Consider the following 15566-nt stretch of genomic DNA (forward strand, 5'->3'; position numbering starts at 1 on the left):
GAGACCTAATGAATGTTAAAAGTTTAATAACTTCATGCTGCAGCCAAAATGAGGAGGAACAATTGGTTCCAGGCACCACAAACTCCACCCCTCGCACATATTATAGCTTCTTTTCCAGCTGATGTCATCATGTCTATGCATGTGCTGATGTCAGCATATCAACTGCCTCTATATACCACTGCCAAGTTTGAAGTAAATTGAAGCTAAATTGATGTTTTTATAGACATTTGAATTTTCGCCCATTAGAAGTAAATGGGAGAACAAAAAAGATTTTAAAAAATCATTAAAAATGTGAATTTTAACCTACTTTTCCCAAAATATAACCATATCTATTCTTGGTCACTGGCACAAACCTAATTTGGTATGAATTGAACCAACAGTTTTGCTGCTAGTGTTAACAAGCAAACAAACCAAACCAAAAACAATACCCCTTGGGGGTAAAAATGCCAGAATAAGATAAGCTCCATTCTGAATCATAAAATTAGCTAGAGATAAAGATGACCTTACATTGGTACACACTGCTGTAGAAAAGTGAAGCCACCTCCATGTTGAAATATGGAGTTGAACAGTGGAATTATGTCCCATGTGTCACGTGTCACATGTGGACTGCAATCTATAATCACAGCTGATATTACATATTAGGGTAGGTACCCTCCTACTTGTACGGTAACAGCTCTGATTATGCAAAATCTGCATTATGGAGTAGATGCAGTCATCTTGTGCACTCTCAGACTTGAATGACATTATGTTGAAAAGTGATTATGGAATACAGTGATGCTAAAAAACAGTGAAGTGCTGCCACTTTAAGTCTTTCTCATATAGACAGTTAAAAATTAAAACTTTGAATCCAGTGTAGATGGATAAAATGTATGATAACATTCAGAAGTTGTGATATTTCACTATAAATCTGTATAAGATACACGTAAAACCATAGATATGATTGAGATTCTTCAGCTGTCACCATCGTTTAAGCCCTTTATTCAGCCCAGTAAATGTGAGCGATGGGTATGCAGCATTCTCCACTGTTGGCTAAAGACAGCTACACTGGCTAATCAGCCCCAGCTATTGATTTCACAGACTCAGTAATACCAGAGATAAGGAGAAACATGATAGTTCAATCAGTAGGCTGTTGAAAATGGATTATTTCTTTCTGCTCCTCACTTGTCCTGGAGGTTGGAGTCTGACGGGTCTTTAAATGCTGAGCACATGTCTCATTTTCAGCAAATCACACTGGGCGACCTGTTAGAGAACTGTGAGGGGTAACAGTCTGTCTGCATTGTATTTACTTCAAGGCGTAAAATATATATATATATATGTATTAAAGAGATAGTCAAGATGGTAAGAAAATACGTGGCACTATCTCATCTAAACAGATCCTAAAAGCACTCATAGTGTGAGGTAATCCATATCTGAGATAATGTATTTCCAGCTGTTGTAAACAAAGCTATTGTCTCCTGCAGAATACTTTAACAGCTCCAGTATAATGATAGAATGACACAGTATCTATGGTTACATGGGCAGTATTTCTACAACCTGAGTGAAATCATTCTGATTAGAACTTGACTGTTATGAATGTAATATAAGGTGATCTGATAAGACGTATACTCACATCTGCAAATAAAAACAACTTTGCTGTCATGTGCAAAGTGGTTCCAGCTCAGACGGTTCATCAACAGGATTTTTTCCCCATCTGTAAGGCCCTGTCACACCATGATGATTTAGGCAGTGTATGCCAGCAAAGTTTCGCTAAAATGCTGAACAATCAGTGTTTTGTTTTTTTTTTTTTTTATTTTGGGCGTATACGTAGTTTACGTACACCGTTTGACTGAGACCCCATGGAAGGTAAACATTATGGGCCCTTCAGAAAATGAATTATCTGTAAATCTGTTGTTGGAGCCAGGGGGATATGAGCAGGCGGGCTATGAACGTACTGTAACAACTGGAGGTATAGGGGCGCGTTTCATAAGTGTCGTAACAACTGCAATGGACGTGAAAACAAAGTAAAACTTAACTTTGAATGTCCGACTCCCAGCTTCTATGCCTCTCTTTTACTGCGGACCTTACACAGAATTTTCACAACTCCTAACCTTTATCCACTGGGCCTCATGAATTTGTCATGTTTATCCCCCCTTTATGGCACCCCAGCATTTTGTTAACTTATAGATAACATATACAGGGTGGGGAAGCAAAATGTACAATGAACATTTAGTTGTTTTTTCTCAGCAGGCACTACGTCAATTGTTTTGAAACCAAACATATATTGATGTCATAATCATACCTAACACTATTATCCATACCTTTTCAGAAACTTTTTCCCATATGAGTAATCAGGAAAGCAAACGTCAAAGAGTGTGTGATTTGCTGAATGCACTCGTCACACCAAAGGAGATTTCAAAAATAATTGGAGTGTCCATAAAGACTGTTTATAATGGAAAGAAGAGAATGACTATGAGCAAAACTATTAGGAGAAAGTCTGGAAGATACTATTAAAGAAGAATGGGAGAAGTTGTCACCCGAATATTTGAGGAACACTTGCGCAAGTTTCAGGAAGCGTGTGAAGGCAGTTATTGAGAAAGAAGGAGGACACATAGAATAAAAACATTTTCTATTATGTAAATTTTCTTGTGGCAAATAAATTCTCATGACTTTCAATAAACTAATTGGTCATGCACTGTCTTTCAATCCCTGCCTCAAAATATTGTAAATTTTGCTTCCCCACCCCGTATAAGCTCTGTGTTGTGCTGTGCATCATGCTGAACAAAACTCCGAAAAATGCTACCAACAAGTCTTCATCTTCACCCTCAAGATCACGCTTGTGAAAGTTCAGTTTAGTCAATAGAAGGCTTAGCCAAACAGAACCATTTAGGCCATTTTATTAGACAGCCTAAAAACGTTTCCAGTGGGTTTTGATGTGGTTTTGACTTGGTGGATCATAGGCTGCATGTAGAGATGGCTCAACACAGTTTGTTTCCTTTGGGTAAAATCAGTGGTTCTCCACCTTTTTTTTTTTTTTTCCATCATCTTGAACCTCCTGCTGCCCCCCCCACCCCCACCCCCGCGGAAAAAAAGGGGGGGTTGTAGTGCTCCCTAGGTAAGGCCCCCATCATTATCCTAGTTGTCACATCCATTCACCCTCTGAAACAACTTGTGTGTGTGTGTGGGAGGGGGGGGTACCGCCCCAGCTGGGTAGAATTAAGTCAAAGTGTTGCCATGTTGCAATTTAGGATTAGAGTCTGCACAGTACATACACTGGGATGTAAGGCTTGCCTGATTGGTTTTGGAAGCAACATTGGTCATTAATGCTGTCAGTCAAACTTACCAAAAACACACTAGTCAGGTTATAATTTTGCAATTTTTCTAATAAAATCTACCGTGTTTGGTTGAAATCCCATACTATATCCAGCCAGTCAACAGATGAAAATGTTCTGGCCTCATTTCTGCAGGTCATCCCTTCTTCTTTGTCCCTCGTGCATCATTTAAAACACTCAGCTGAACGTTTCATTATTTGGAGTTTTTGGATCACTGTGGCCTGGAAATTAGTCCTGTTACCTCATGTTCCTCTTTTGAGAGGCCCACAAGTGCACCCGGACTAGATTTATTATACATCAGAGAGAACAAGTTTGTCATGTGACTATTGATTGTGATTATTTTCCTGTTCAGAGGTTTGCACTACTCCTGTCACCCTGTCTGAAAAATCCATGTGATCAAGTCAGTTGTTTAATGAAAATATATTCTGATTAAATTATTACCCCATCACCCGAAGGGGAGGCAAGGGGTATTGTTTTTGGTTCGGTTTGTTTGTTTCTTTGTTTGTTAATACTCTAGCAGCAAAACTATTGGTTGAATTCATACCAAATTTGGTTTGTAGATTGCCAGTGACCCAGAATAGATGTCATTACATTTTGGGAAAAGTAGGTCAAAGTTAAAATTTTTTAAATAAATTTTTTAATCTTTTTTTTCCCATTTACTTAAAATGGGTGAAATTTCAAATGTCTATAAAAACATTAATTTTGTTTCACTTTACTTCAAATTTGGCACATATATAGAGGCAGTTGATACGCTGACATTAGCACATGCATAGACATGATGACATCAGCTGGATCGATGCCAAAATAAGCAACAATACGTGCAAGGGGCGGGGTTTGTTGTGCCTGGCACCACTTGTATTTACATCGCAAATGGAAGTCTAGTTATCAAACACTACATTCTTCTGACGTCTTAAGTCATGATGTCTTATATCTATGTATAACCTCAGCTGATTAAAGAGCCGAGTGCAGCACCCTGACTTTTTAAAGGCAGTGTAGGTATACAGCGGGTGATTTTGTGATGCCTGCCACTCCACCTTTCAGTCGCTGAATGTTTTATTCAGTGTGAATATTGGAGGATCTCAGCTGGAACCACTGGGGGAGAAAGTCTGGGGCTCTTTTCATGGTGGGTGGTCTGACTACTGATTGAGCCTGTAAACACACACGGATGTTTGCGTCAGGAAACTTATTTCTATCACAGAAAGGTATCAGTTACATCCTGTCTAAAAGTTTCATTTAAGATATTAATATATATTCAAATGTTTTAAATCCATTAGCACCACTTTTATTCGACTGTGTATCAACGGGTTCCTTTGTCCTTCACATCCAGCCTGTCATTTCCTGTCACTCATTTTACTCTTTCAGATTGTATTGGTGAACTTGTTTCAGTGTTGGCATTGAAAAGGATGATTGATATCTGAAATTTGGCTTTACAGAGACTGTGGTTACCAATACAGTTTACAGTTCCTATTGTTTTAATTCTATTATATAAAAGTCAACTTATTTTTATTCTCTGTAACATTGCATTTTCCCCACACTATACAATCCATTTAGACGTTTACAACCTAGAATGAAGTCAAATATGTTCACTTTACAGAAACGCTGTCACTTCAATATGCCTTTGAGATATAAACTACATAATAGCCTGAACCTACTGTAAGTAAATTATATCAAAATATAACTAACTATATTGAATATTAGTTCTACCTTTAACAGTGAGGTGTTGAAATGTTGAAAACAGTTCTCTGCCCCCTCTTTGAATCATCCACAGCCTTGCAAGGCCAATATCGACACTATGTTGACCATTGGGTTCTTCACTACATCATGAAATGTGCATATAATTAAAGGTTAATTCCCTCTAATTCAATATGGATGGCCCATTTGTCCTTGAAAGCTGCACTCTACCATCAAAAATCCACTCGCAATAGGGAAATTAATATATTACGTTTCTTTCACACACCTTTGATAAAATCTACCTTGGATCTGAACTGATGCAACACCACTCAGAAAAACAAAGAAGTAAAGCAATTTCAAGCAAAATTGTTCTTTTTGTCAAGGGAGTTTGGTGGCTTTAAAAAGCACGTATGGGCCTGGCCAAGCAAGTAACGGAGTGAGAAAACACTGTGCAGCAACACTAATCATTCCATATCTGTTTTTCAAAATTAATTTAGCAGCAACCAGAATAGCGCAAATTGTAGGTCTAAACAAATACTTTAATATGCCATTGAGAAATAATAACCAAATATTTAATAAAAACATGAATTTATCATCATTGACAAAGTAACGGAGTGAGGAAAAATATACAGCAGTTATTCAAGGTTTGGAAAAAAATACCAAAAAATGCTGTTCTAAATGCTAAAGCATACCACACTTTATTTAATGAGATGAGAGTACATTATATCTAAAAATGAAACTGATATCATTTTTAGTTTCGTTTTAAAAGTCATTAATTCATAATTCATTTTGGTTTTTAAATATAAATTTATTCATTTTTACAAAACACAACATAAACATAAAACAGCCCCACCCCCCCTCCCGCACATCAGTGAATTTACAGCAACACAGTCCTGACAACAGTAAATTAATATGCTACAAATTAGTAATCATATATCAAATAAAAGAAAGAAAAGTGTATGTAATACAGAAAACACCAAGGTCAATCACTCACATCAGCCACCTTATTGAAGAAATTTGAACACAGGGTCCCATATCTGGTCAAACACTTTGCCTCTGTCACCATTATAATACCTTTGTGTTTCCAGATGTTGCGTGTTTCCACTTCCCCCATCCAAAGGTCAGACGTGGGCACTGAGTCCTTCTTCCACACTCTCAGGATCAACTTTTTAGCAATCATCATACCAAACAAAACAGCAGCTTTCTCATATGTATTGGCTGATGGTAAAGCACTAGAAGCCCCAGTGATGGCAATGAGTGGATCTGGATCCCAGTGCTTCCCAACTAATCAAAGATTGTATCAAGATACTGATCAAAGTATCAGTCTTTGGTGACATATGTTTCATTACTATATTTAATACACATCGTTCTGCTGTTTTTTTTGTAATACATAACATTCAAAATTATGGTATTTGATTATTATGAAATATAAGATTAGACACAGGCATACAGGGGTTGGACAAAATAATGGAAACACCTTAAAAAATCAACAAAATATAATTTAATATGGTGTAGGTCCGCCTTTTGCGGCAATTACAGCCTCAATTCTCCGAGGTATTGATTCATACAACTTGTGAATTGTTCCAAAGGAATTTTAAGCCATTCTTCAGTTAGAATACCCTCCAACTCTTTAGAGACGATGGCGGTGGAAATCGACGTCTTACTTGAATCTCTAAAACTGACCATAATGCTCAATAATGTTGAGGTCTGGGGACTGTGCCGGCCATACGAGATACTCAACTTCATTAGAATGTTCCTCATGCCATTCTTGAACAATTCTAGCTGTATGGATTGGGGGCATTATCATCTTGAGGTGAAGGTGTTTTCCATATTTTGTCCAACCCCTGTATATTTTGAACATATTTATTGACACTTGCTATTGCCTTAATGAATATATGCTGTATACACACATTTACACTTTTACTGTTCTCAATTTACACTGTATTCTCATATATTTTCTTATATATCCAGTTGGAATTCAGGTCCCAATTAATAAACACAGTTTTAGGAAACTACAAATTCTGTCTTTCATGCTGAGTAATCAAAAAATATTGTTTTAGAGAAAAAAGAAATTGACCTTTATGTTCACTTTCATATGGCCAGGCCCTTATTCAGAGAGGGCCATCCGAATGCAAAGTGGTCAAAAACTAAATATGGCATACACTGATATTAACTATTTATACATTAGGTGGGTAAAATACAGGGGCGTTTTGGTCCTGTACTTGTTGCCGTAGTACAAAAAACTCTAAAACCTATATGACTCAGCAGTTGCTTTGTGATTCTATATTGCTGCAGATTTTGCTCAGACCCTAATGTTGTCAGTGAACACAATCAAGCAGTTATACTTTAATGAGATGTTCCAAGTCCAAACTAGTACTGTACCAATGGAAATAGTGATCTCTGGTTGTACTGTTAATACTCCCCTGACGACTCCGTTTTTGCTTTTTCAAAAGGGCTATAGACTGTCAGAGCAAAAGACGTTGGATTAACAAGTCGTTTTTGGTGATGACTGAATTAATGTTTCACCAGATTTAGGAAAAAAAAAACACATTTTTCAACTAATGCCCAGAAAAAAAAAAATCACCTTCATGAAGAAGTTTATTCAGTCTCTAAATGTAATCTACCGCACAGCTGCAGTTACCCTTAGACATAAAATTGGCTTTTTCAAAATAGAAACTCATTTCACCCACACGCAAACACACACACACACACACACACACAAACATATAAACACAGGCCTTCACACTTTAACCAACAAATAAATCCTGCTTCTCACAATTTGTCATAATATTGAAACCCATACAAAGTTTTCTTGAGGTTTCAGGCGCAGTTTTCAAAGGTTGACACAATCAACCTCTACACAGCAAGGCAGCAAAGTGGAAGCAGGAGGAGAAAAACAGGGAATCGTATGAAAGAAACCATTAAATTCACTGATAAACGCATCTAAATTGTAGGATTCTGAGGTGAGACAAGGCCAGTTCTGTGAAGAATAACTCAACTTTAATCATATTACATGCTGTCTGGTACCTGCTCGTAACCTTTTCCTTTTGTTTCTGGTCATCCTTCTCTTTAATTTGGTTCCCATCGTTTTTTTTAGATGATGATGTTTGATGATAATGACATTTTCTCCTCACCTTTTTCTCCCTCTCCTCTCTTTTTCTTCATTCTGTCTCTGTACAGTACTGGTGGAGGACGTTCTGGAACGTTCTGTGCCATCTGCAGCATCAATGAGATGATCCAGCAGCAGAACATTGTGGATGTTTTCCACACTGTCAAAACACTGAGGAACAACAAGACCAATATGGTGGAGACTATGGTAAGGATTATTGAACTCACATACAGCTCATTAGAATTTCCTTTGATCCAGTGGAAAGAACCTGCAATGAGAAGCTGGGATGATTTGTCCAGTATACACATATAACTGGGACGACAGAACGAACCAGTTTAGTCCCAATACAAGAGATGGAAGTGTAAGCCAGAGACTGTGGATGTCTGGATTTGTGGTTTCAGAACTGTTACTCCCCTATTCATATTCTACCTAGATTTTTTTTATATTTTAAAAGGGAAATGGACTCTGTTTGTGTGTGTGTGGTGTGTGTGTGTGGTGTGTGTGTGTGTGTGTGTGTGTGTGTGTGTGTGTCTCGGGCATCACACAAAATCAGGAAAGAGCTGACTGCTGCAGTTTGGCATATTTATGTATATTTGGTCAAGGAAGAGCCTAGCAAAAACAGCAAGTTGATAGGACCAGTATTTTGGGAGATATTCGTAATTTTGGAATACATTAACCTTACAGTTACGTTGGCGGCGACTGCTGGACTAATGCGGTACAGCATGCGGGACTACACAACAAATATCTGTGCTGGGGGACCAGCATCCTGCCCTTAGGGACAGGATGTGGATTTTAAAAACGCCTCCCTTTTCACATCCCACCCTTGGTATTTATAATGATGAAATCCAGGATATCATCAGTACCAGTTGTAATCTATTACATAAACTAAATATGTAAAATATCAGAATCAGAATTCAAACAGTTGTAATCAAAATAAAATCATATGTAAAATAATAAATATCATGATTTACCAATTAATTTTTTATGTCAGTACTTATAAATTATAGACTAACATTTTTTCCCAGAAGTCAGCTCTCCCACAGATAAAAACTACCACGTCTAGAACCCATGGTTCCCCATGGGTTAACACACTAGTTCTGATTAGAACTAATCTTAAATTAAATTCATCTTTGCGCCTATAGTCCCTATCAAGTCCCTACCAACTACCAACATCTAATCAGGAATCAACATTCAGTAGAAATTTGAGAAATTTGTACTGAAGTTTTTTCATTTTATACAACCATATACCTGTACTCCACAGTTCACTATTTCACTCACAAAAACATATGATATGCTTATATGATAACATTAGAAAACTTTTACTTGAGGCACATTTTACTGATACTGTGCTCAAGTAAAATTAGGAATTAATTTCATTTTATTTTTTTGAGTATTTCCTCAGTGTTTACTTATATTTTCCTTGAGTAAAGGATCAAGTAGTGTTAGCACTTCCGCTTCATAGTAAGAAGGTTCCGGGTTCCATTCTCAGGTCAGATCTCAGCCCTTCTATGTTTTTACCTGTTCTGGAGTTTTCCTCTGTGCTCTCGGCATTCCTGGTTTTAAAACAGGTGAAAAATAGGTGAATTCTCCTGCTCGTGCCCCTCACTATGTGCTGATGAAGATCTGGAGTTGACTCTATAATGCCTTCACTACTCTCATGCTAATGCTAATTTCTTGGTGCTGTGTGTGTATTAGGAAAGGGCAAAATACAGATCAGACTTTCCTGCAGGGATAATAAAATTAGGTAATCAGTTCATCTTTAATCTTCAATCTTTTTTTCTTTTAAGCAGCACTTTATAATGTACTTCTAAACAATACACTCCTTATTTTGTAAGTTTTCCAAGGTTGTTGCTTTTACATCTCAGATGCTTAGCTTTTTTTATCTTATCATCTAACATCCTAGATCATTTAGTGCATAGATAATATAGTGTTTGAACAAACGCCCCTTTACGTCCTCAAGAGCCTTCTGCCACCATACCTTAAAAAAAAAAGAGTTGCGACTGGGGTGGGGTGGGGTGGGGTGGGGGGAGAGATCATAACACTATATAATCTTGTAAGAAAAATTGGGGAATCTAAAAGAACAGAATATTTGTTTTTCAGGTAAATTCAGTTAAAAATAACTTGGCCATTTGTGACATGAAAATATAGCATTAATTGTGATGAAATTACACATTTTTGAGCTGAAAACATAGTTCATATGACCATCAGCATGTGGCAACAGAACTGAAATCCTGTAAATTTGCATAACTTGCATTTACCAACACAAAGTTCCTTTGGGGATTCACTTATATTGATTTCTTATGCACAAAGACAGAAATAAGACCTCTAAGCAAATTTTAGCCGATATACGGTATAATTATAAGAAATGACCACATACTTATTACTGTTTCTCAAACTAATGCTATCATGAAACACCAGAGTAGAACTCCATGTTTATCTTCGGGTCATGAAGTACTGCTGTACAAGTTAGAATAACACAGCACTGTCATATTATCAGACAGCACATGTTTTACACTTAGATGAATCAGTTCATTTGATGCAAATTAAACATTTTGGTTGTTAAGATGTGATGACGGTGGTTAAATGGCAGTAATTTATTAATAAGTCAAGCTGACAAGTATAAATGGAGCTGATGGAGACACATGAAACTCAGCAGCCAATGAGACCTTCCAGCCAATGGAATGGTGGCTCAGTATTTGGCAGGTAACAGGTGACTAATGCCCCTGTTTCATAACATATAACAGCTGACTAACGTTACCTTGTAAGGTGAGTCCAAATTTTCCAGGGCATTGAAATGTCTCTGTACCTGCTTATATTTGTGTGGTCACGAACTTGTTCTCTGTTTCTGTACACCTGGAGCACTTTCCATTGACATGCATATTTCTGTTCTCTGCAACACCCACACTAAGGCAGCAGCTGTCTCACCACCTTCCTCATCTCCTCCATAAAGAAATGTTTCTATTGATTGACCCTCCAAACACCCATGCTGGTACCACACACCAACACACAGAAGAAATTCTAGGTCTACTAAGGGAAAGTCACACACTCAGAGGAAAACATTTTGCGTCTGTAGGTGGATTAGACTCATGAGCACGCGAAGATTTTCAGTATTTGTCAAGGCTGTCTTGTTTTATTGGCTTGGGTGAAATTTGATTTTGAAGAGATTAGGTTTCAGCCTCTCTGAGCTTCACTTTTTCCTGGAATTCCTCATTTAATATTTCTTTGTATACTGTATTTGGGCTCTGATTACTCATGTAACAGAGTCATTCATTTTAATTTCACAGTATTAATTACTTGTACGCTGTCACTCAGGTTTTCTTCAGACTTATGGAATTTTTCCTCAATTTAAGACAGACTGTCTTTGGAAAGTGATCATATTGTATATGTGTGACCAGACAGTGGTGGATTAGACTGTACACATTTAAGGTGCCGCTACTTATCTTTCTATTTTCCAGAGCTTTATATGTCTCAGAAGCAAATACTGCACTTTTCTACTCAATTTCTCTAACAGCTTTAATTCGTTTTTAGAGTTAGGACATATCTCCATATTTGATGTATTCTAATGACGTTTTTCCTTTTTTCCCCTCATTCATGAGATGATAACATTATTTAAAAGCCCTCTTGAATTCCTTGTAAAATGCATTAGGACAAACCTGAAAACAGGCCTGTTTTTCTGAGCTCATATAAAGTTGACTTTCTAAATATACCTTGTTCTCATAGGAAAATAACACTACAAATAAATGATCTCGCAGAACATGATTCATCGTTGTAGATAAAACTCCCATCAGTTTATAAGGTCATACAAATGAGCTCAATCTAGCACAACATACACAGCAGCAAAATGTAACATCCACATGAATGCAACAGGAAATGACTCAAAAGTATCACATGTAATAACAAAACCCTGCATATTTTATTGGACAATGAACTCTTTGACTCTAATTACATTTCAGAGGTAGTGTTTGAGTAGTTTTATCCCACAAAAGTTTTTCAATGCACAATTTTTACTTTCACTGGAGTATTTTTCAGATTGCGTTTGTGGATACTTGTACTGAAATGAAGGCTCTGAACACATCTTTCACCTGTGGTTGCTATGGTAGCAACGACATGAAAAATTGAGGTCCATCACCTCAAAATCCACACAATTGCACTTCCAAGTTCCGGTTGCAGGCCAATAACAATTTTACAAATGGTCCATATTATGGTCTCTAACACTCAGCCAGTAGCAGCATGGATCAGTGACTTCTGTCTCTCTGGATTGACATCATCCTTGTATATCACATTGTGAGTGAAACAAGACACTGTGAAATCCAATTTGAATGACCAGAGTGTCCAGACTGAGACACATCTGTAGAAATCTGAGTGGAATCACATTTCACCTCCAAACATGATTTGATCCAATTTGCAAAAATTCCTTTTGTGTGTGTGTGTGTGTGTGTGTGTGTGTGTGTGTGTGTGTGTGTGTGTGTGTGTGTGTGTGTGCATTTTACTGCACAAATTCTCAAATGTTAGTCAGGATGCAGTGTATACAGTTGTGGAAATTTTTTGTAGACCACCCTTGTTTTCTTCAGTTTCTTGTTCATTTTAATGCCTGGTACAACTAAGGTACATTTGTTTGGACAAATATAATGAAACAACAAAACTAGCTCATAAGAGTTGAATTTCAGAGCTGACTATCTAACCATTTTTCATGTTTTCTTGATAATAACCAAAATCCACTTCAGTTCTTACATCATACCTTTGGCATTATACTGCCAAAAACAGTGCTTTTAGACATTCCATGTTTTCTTTCTGTCTGTTTTAGTCACATGATACCAACAGGATTTAGTACTTGATTGCATAACCATTGTTTTTGATGACTTTTGATGGTCTAATAATTTTTTCCTTGACTGTCTATTCCCAAAACAGATTTAGACAGATGCTCTGTCCCTGTTTTTGTTTCATAATAATAAACTGCCACATTTAGTAGTGGACAGTTGGAACACAACATGTAATTTTTCTAGATTATGTAATACAATATATTATTGTTGTTGTTTCCAGTACACGGTATCTTTAAGTTTGGCCTGATTCAAGAGAGAGAGACAAGAGGTCAAAACTGACAGTGGAGATTTAGACTTAGATTTAGAAAACAGATGTAATCACACAGTTTTTAAATCAGGAGACCCCAGAGAAGTCAGAAATTATAGACTGGTAACTATTCTTCCAGCAGTTTCCTTCAAACAAGTCAACAAACAGTAAACAAAATGGAATTTAATTGATCCAGTTTCAGAAACATCAGAAATAACTTGACCACCTGATAGATCAGCCTCTGGACATCGAGTTTAATGCTTTTTAATGTCATTTAAGGCCTTAATGTTTACAAAATCTATTTAATGACTTAATGCTTTTTAATGACCTGCATAAACCCTGTTATAGAATGAAGTGAAAAATTGTTCAGTTTATTTGAAGTTTTCAGTCTTTTTACTTACCCGTGTTTTTCATTCTGTTCGTCTGCAGGAACAGTACAAGTTCTGCTATGAAGTGGCCCTGGAAGCGCTCAGCTCTTTCTGATCTGATCCGGCTTCGAGCTCAAGTTCTCTCTATTTTATTTTTTTTGTTTTGTTTTGTTTTTTTTTATTCTCTGTTGAAGCTGCCTGTTGATCTCAAAATGCAACACCGGGACACATTAAGTGCAAAACTGCTTCTCATGTTGACCCGAACCCAACCTGTGAGCATGTGTTGCCTGTGTGTGTGCTTGTAAGTTGTACGTATGTGTGTGTGAGAGTGTGTGTGTGTGTGTGTGTGTGTGTGTGTGTGTGTGCATGGGTGGGCATGCTTGCATATTTGAGAGTGTGTATCTATAAGTGTGCCTGTGACAACACATAAAAACACACACACCCTGTACAGAAGAGAAAAAAAAGTGACAAACATACACACTGGTGGGTTTTCTGTGTGTGTGTTCGCTCCAGCCCTACTGGGGACTTTACATGCTTGTACAAAGAAAAAAGAAAAAGAAAAAATGATAAGTTCAAAAAACAAAAGCTGATGTTTAAACAGAAAAAAAAAGCTCCACTTTTTCCTTCTCTCTCTCTGTCCTCTGCTGGGCTGTGATGTGACTATTGTACAGTATTTCCTTTTTAGATATATTCTACGCCTTGAATGTTGTCTCCCTCTGAGGGATGGATGTACACTTCAAGATTTCTTTTTTCTGGAAACTTTTACATTTCTCTGCACTCGCTCCCTCTTCTTTCTTCTATCTGAGTGAGGAAACTAATTAAGTATTTATTTGGCTCAGACACGATCGCTGTTGACCGTGATTCACTTAACTGGATCAAAGCAAAACAATAGATTTGCTTGTTAGTATTACAGGCATTTTTCTTTGAAAATCGTAAGCTGATGATATTCTCGCAGCTACTGCTACATGACAGCCTCGATGATGAATGGTTATAATGTTCTCAATAAATAATTGGCTACAAGGAATTTTAATATGGGTTATTTCCTACAGTGCTGAAGTAATTTATGATGTGGTTTGGTTTTAGCAAATGGAGGGAAAAATGGGTTTCAAATGTAGGTGCAGGAAGAAAAAGCAGTGTTTCCTATGATACGAGAAGAAGAGTGGAGACAAAAAAACAGCAAAGAGGGGGAAAAATCGGAGTAAATGTTGTCATCTCTGCTCAGTTTTTCTTTTTACCCTTCGAGATTGCAGGGAAAAAAAAAAATCTTCTAAATCTTTAAGTGTGCATTCACCCTTATTGTAAATAAGATAAGACAACCACAGTCAAACAAACAAACAGACATACATCAAACACCAGACACATTACAAACCACATCACCATTCTCAACTGCTGTTAATGTAACAACAAAATGAACAAAAAAAAGCATCATGTCATTTTTCACAGTGATTATTGTTTTATGTTCTTTGGGCGAAGTGTCCATTCATAAACTAAGGCTGCAGATTGGAATCTAAATGTCCACCTTAAATAAACCGATAGAAAACCGCTGCTGGGGACGTGTACATGGTGTACATGGAATGCTCTGTTACAGGACACTCTACCAACCAGACAGAAAAAAAAAACAAATAAGCAAAAATGTCATCCCTGTTAGCTTAAAAAGAAGAGGTAGTTCATTTAAGAAGAAAAAAGACCAGACATTTTGGAATGTCACAGAAGGAAAAACCAAACATCAGTGAACTTTTCATGAGGAAAGATCCTGTAAACAAGTCCTAAAACTTACACTGTCAAAAAACTCAGCTGGTTACTTGAAAGAAATGATGGCAACACATTGACACATATTACTAAGCAGATTTACAGTTGTAACACATTAACTCTTTCATGCATGAATTTGAAAAAAAAAAGTATCTTGATTTTTTTATTGATTTATTCCTCAAAATTAGGCCTAAGTTGAAATGCATTTTGATTTTTTTTTTTTTTTTTTTAAATATGGTTTTATTAAGAAGATATTTCACTTTATCAGATCACAGAGCCAGTCCAATTCTAAAA

At 36.9% G+C, this 15566-nt stretch overlaps 1 protein-coding gene across 7 annotated transcripts in view; it reads left to right on the forward strand.

Moving 5' to 3' along the window:
* ptprt (protein tyrosine phosphatase receptor type T) overlaps positions 1–14406 on the forward strand; it is a 625436-nt gene extending 611030 nt beyond the window's left edge. For all 7 annotated transcript variants that reach the window (XM_030135306.1, XM_030135308.1, XM_030135311.1 and 4 more), the window contains 2 exons: positions 8160–8295; positions 13585–14406. In XM_030135306.1, coding sequence (XP_029991166.1) covers positions 8160–8295; positions 13585–13638 — 190 coding nt within the window. In that variant the 3' untranslated portion in view covers positions 13639–14406. The remainder of the gene's footprint in view (positions 1–8159; positions 8296–13584) is intronic.
* Positions 14407–15566: the final 1160 nt, after the last annotated feature.

This window comes from Sphaeramia orbicularis, chromosome 5, assembly GCF_902148855.1.
Source record: "Sphaeramia orbicularis chromosome 5, fSphaOr1.1, whole genome shotgun sequence".
NCBI lineage: Eukaryota > Metazoa > Chordata > Actinopteri > Kurtiformes > Apogonidae > Sphaeramia > Sphaeramia orbicularis.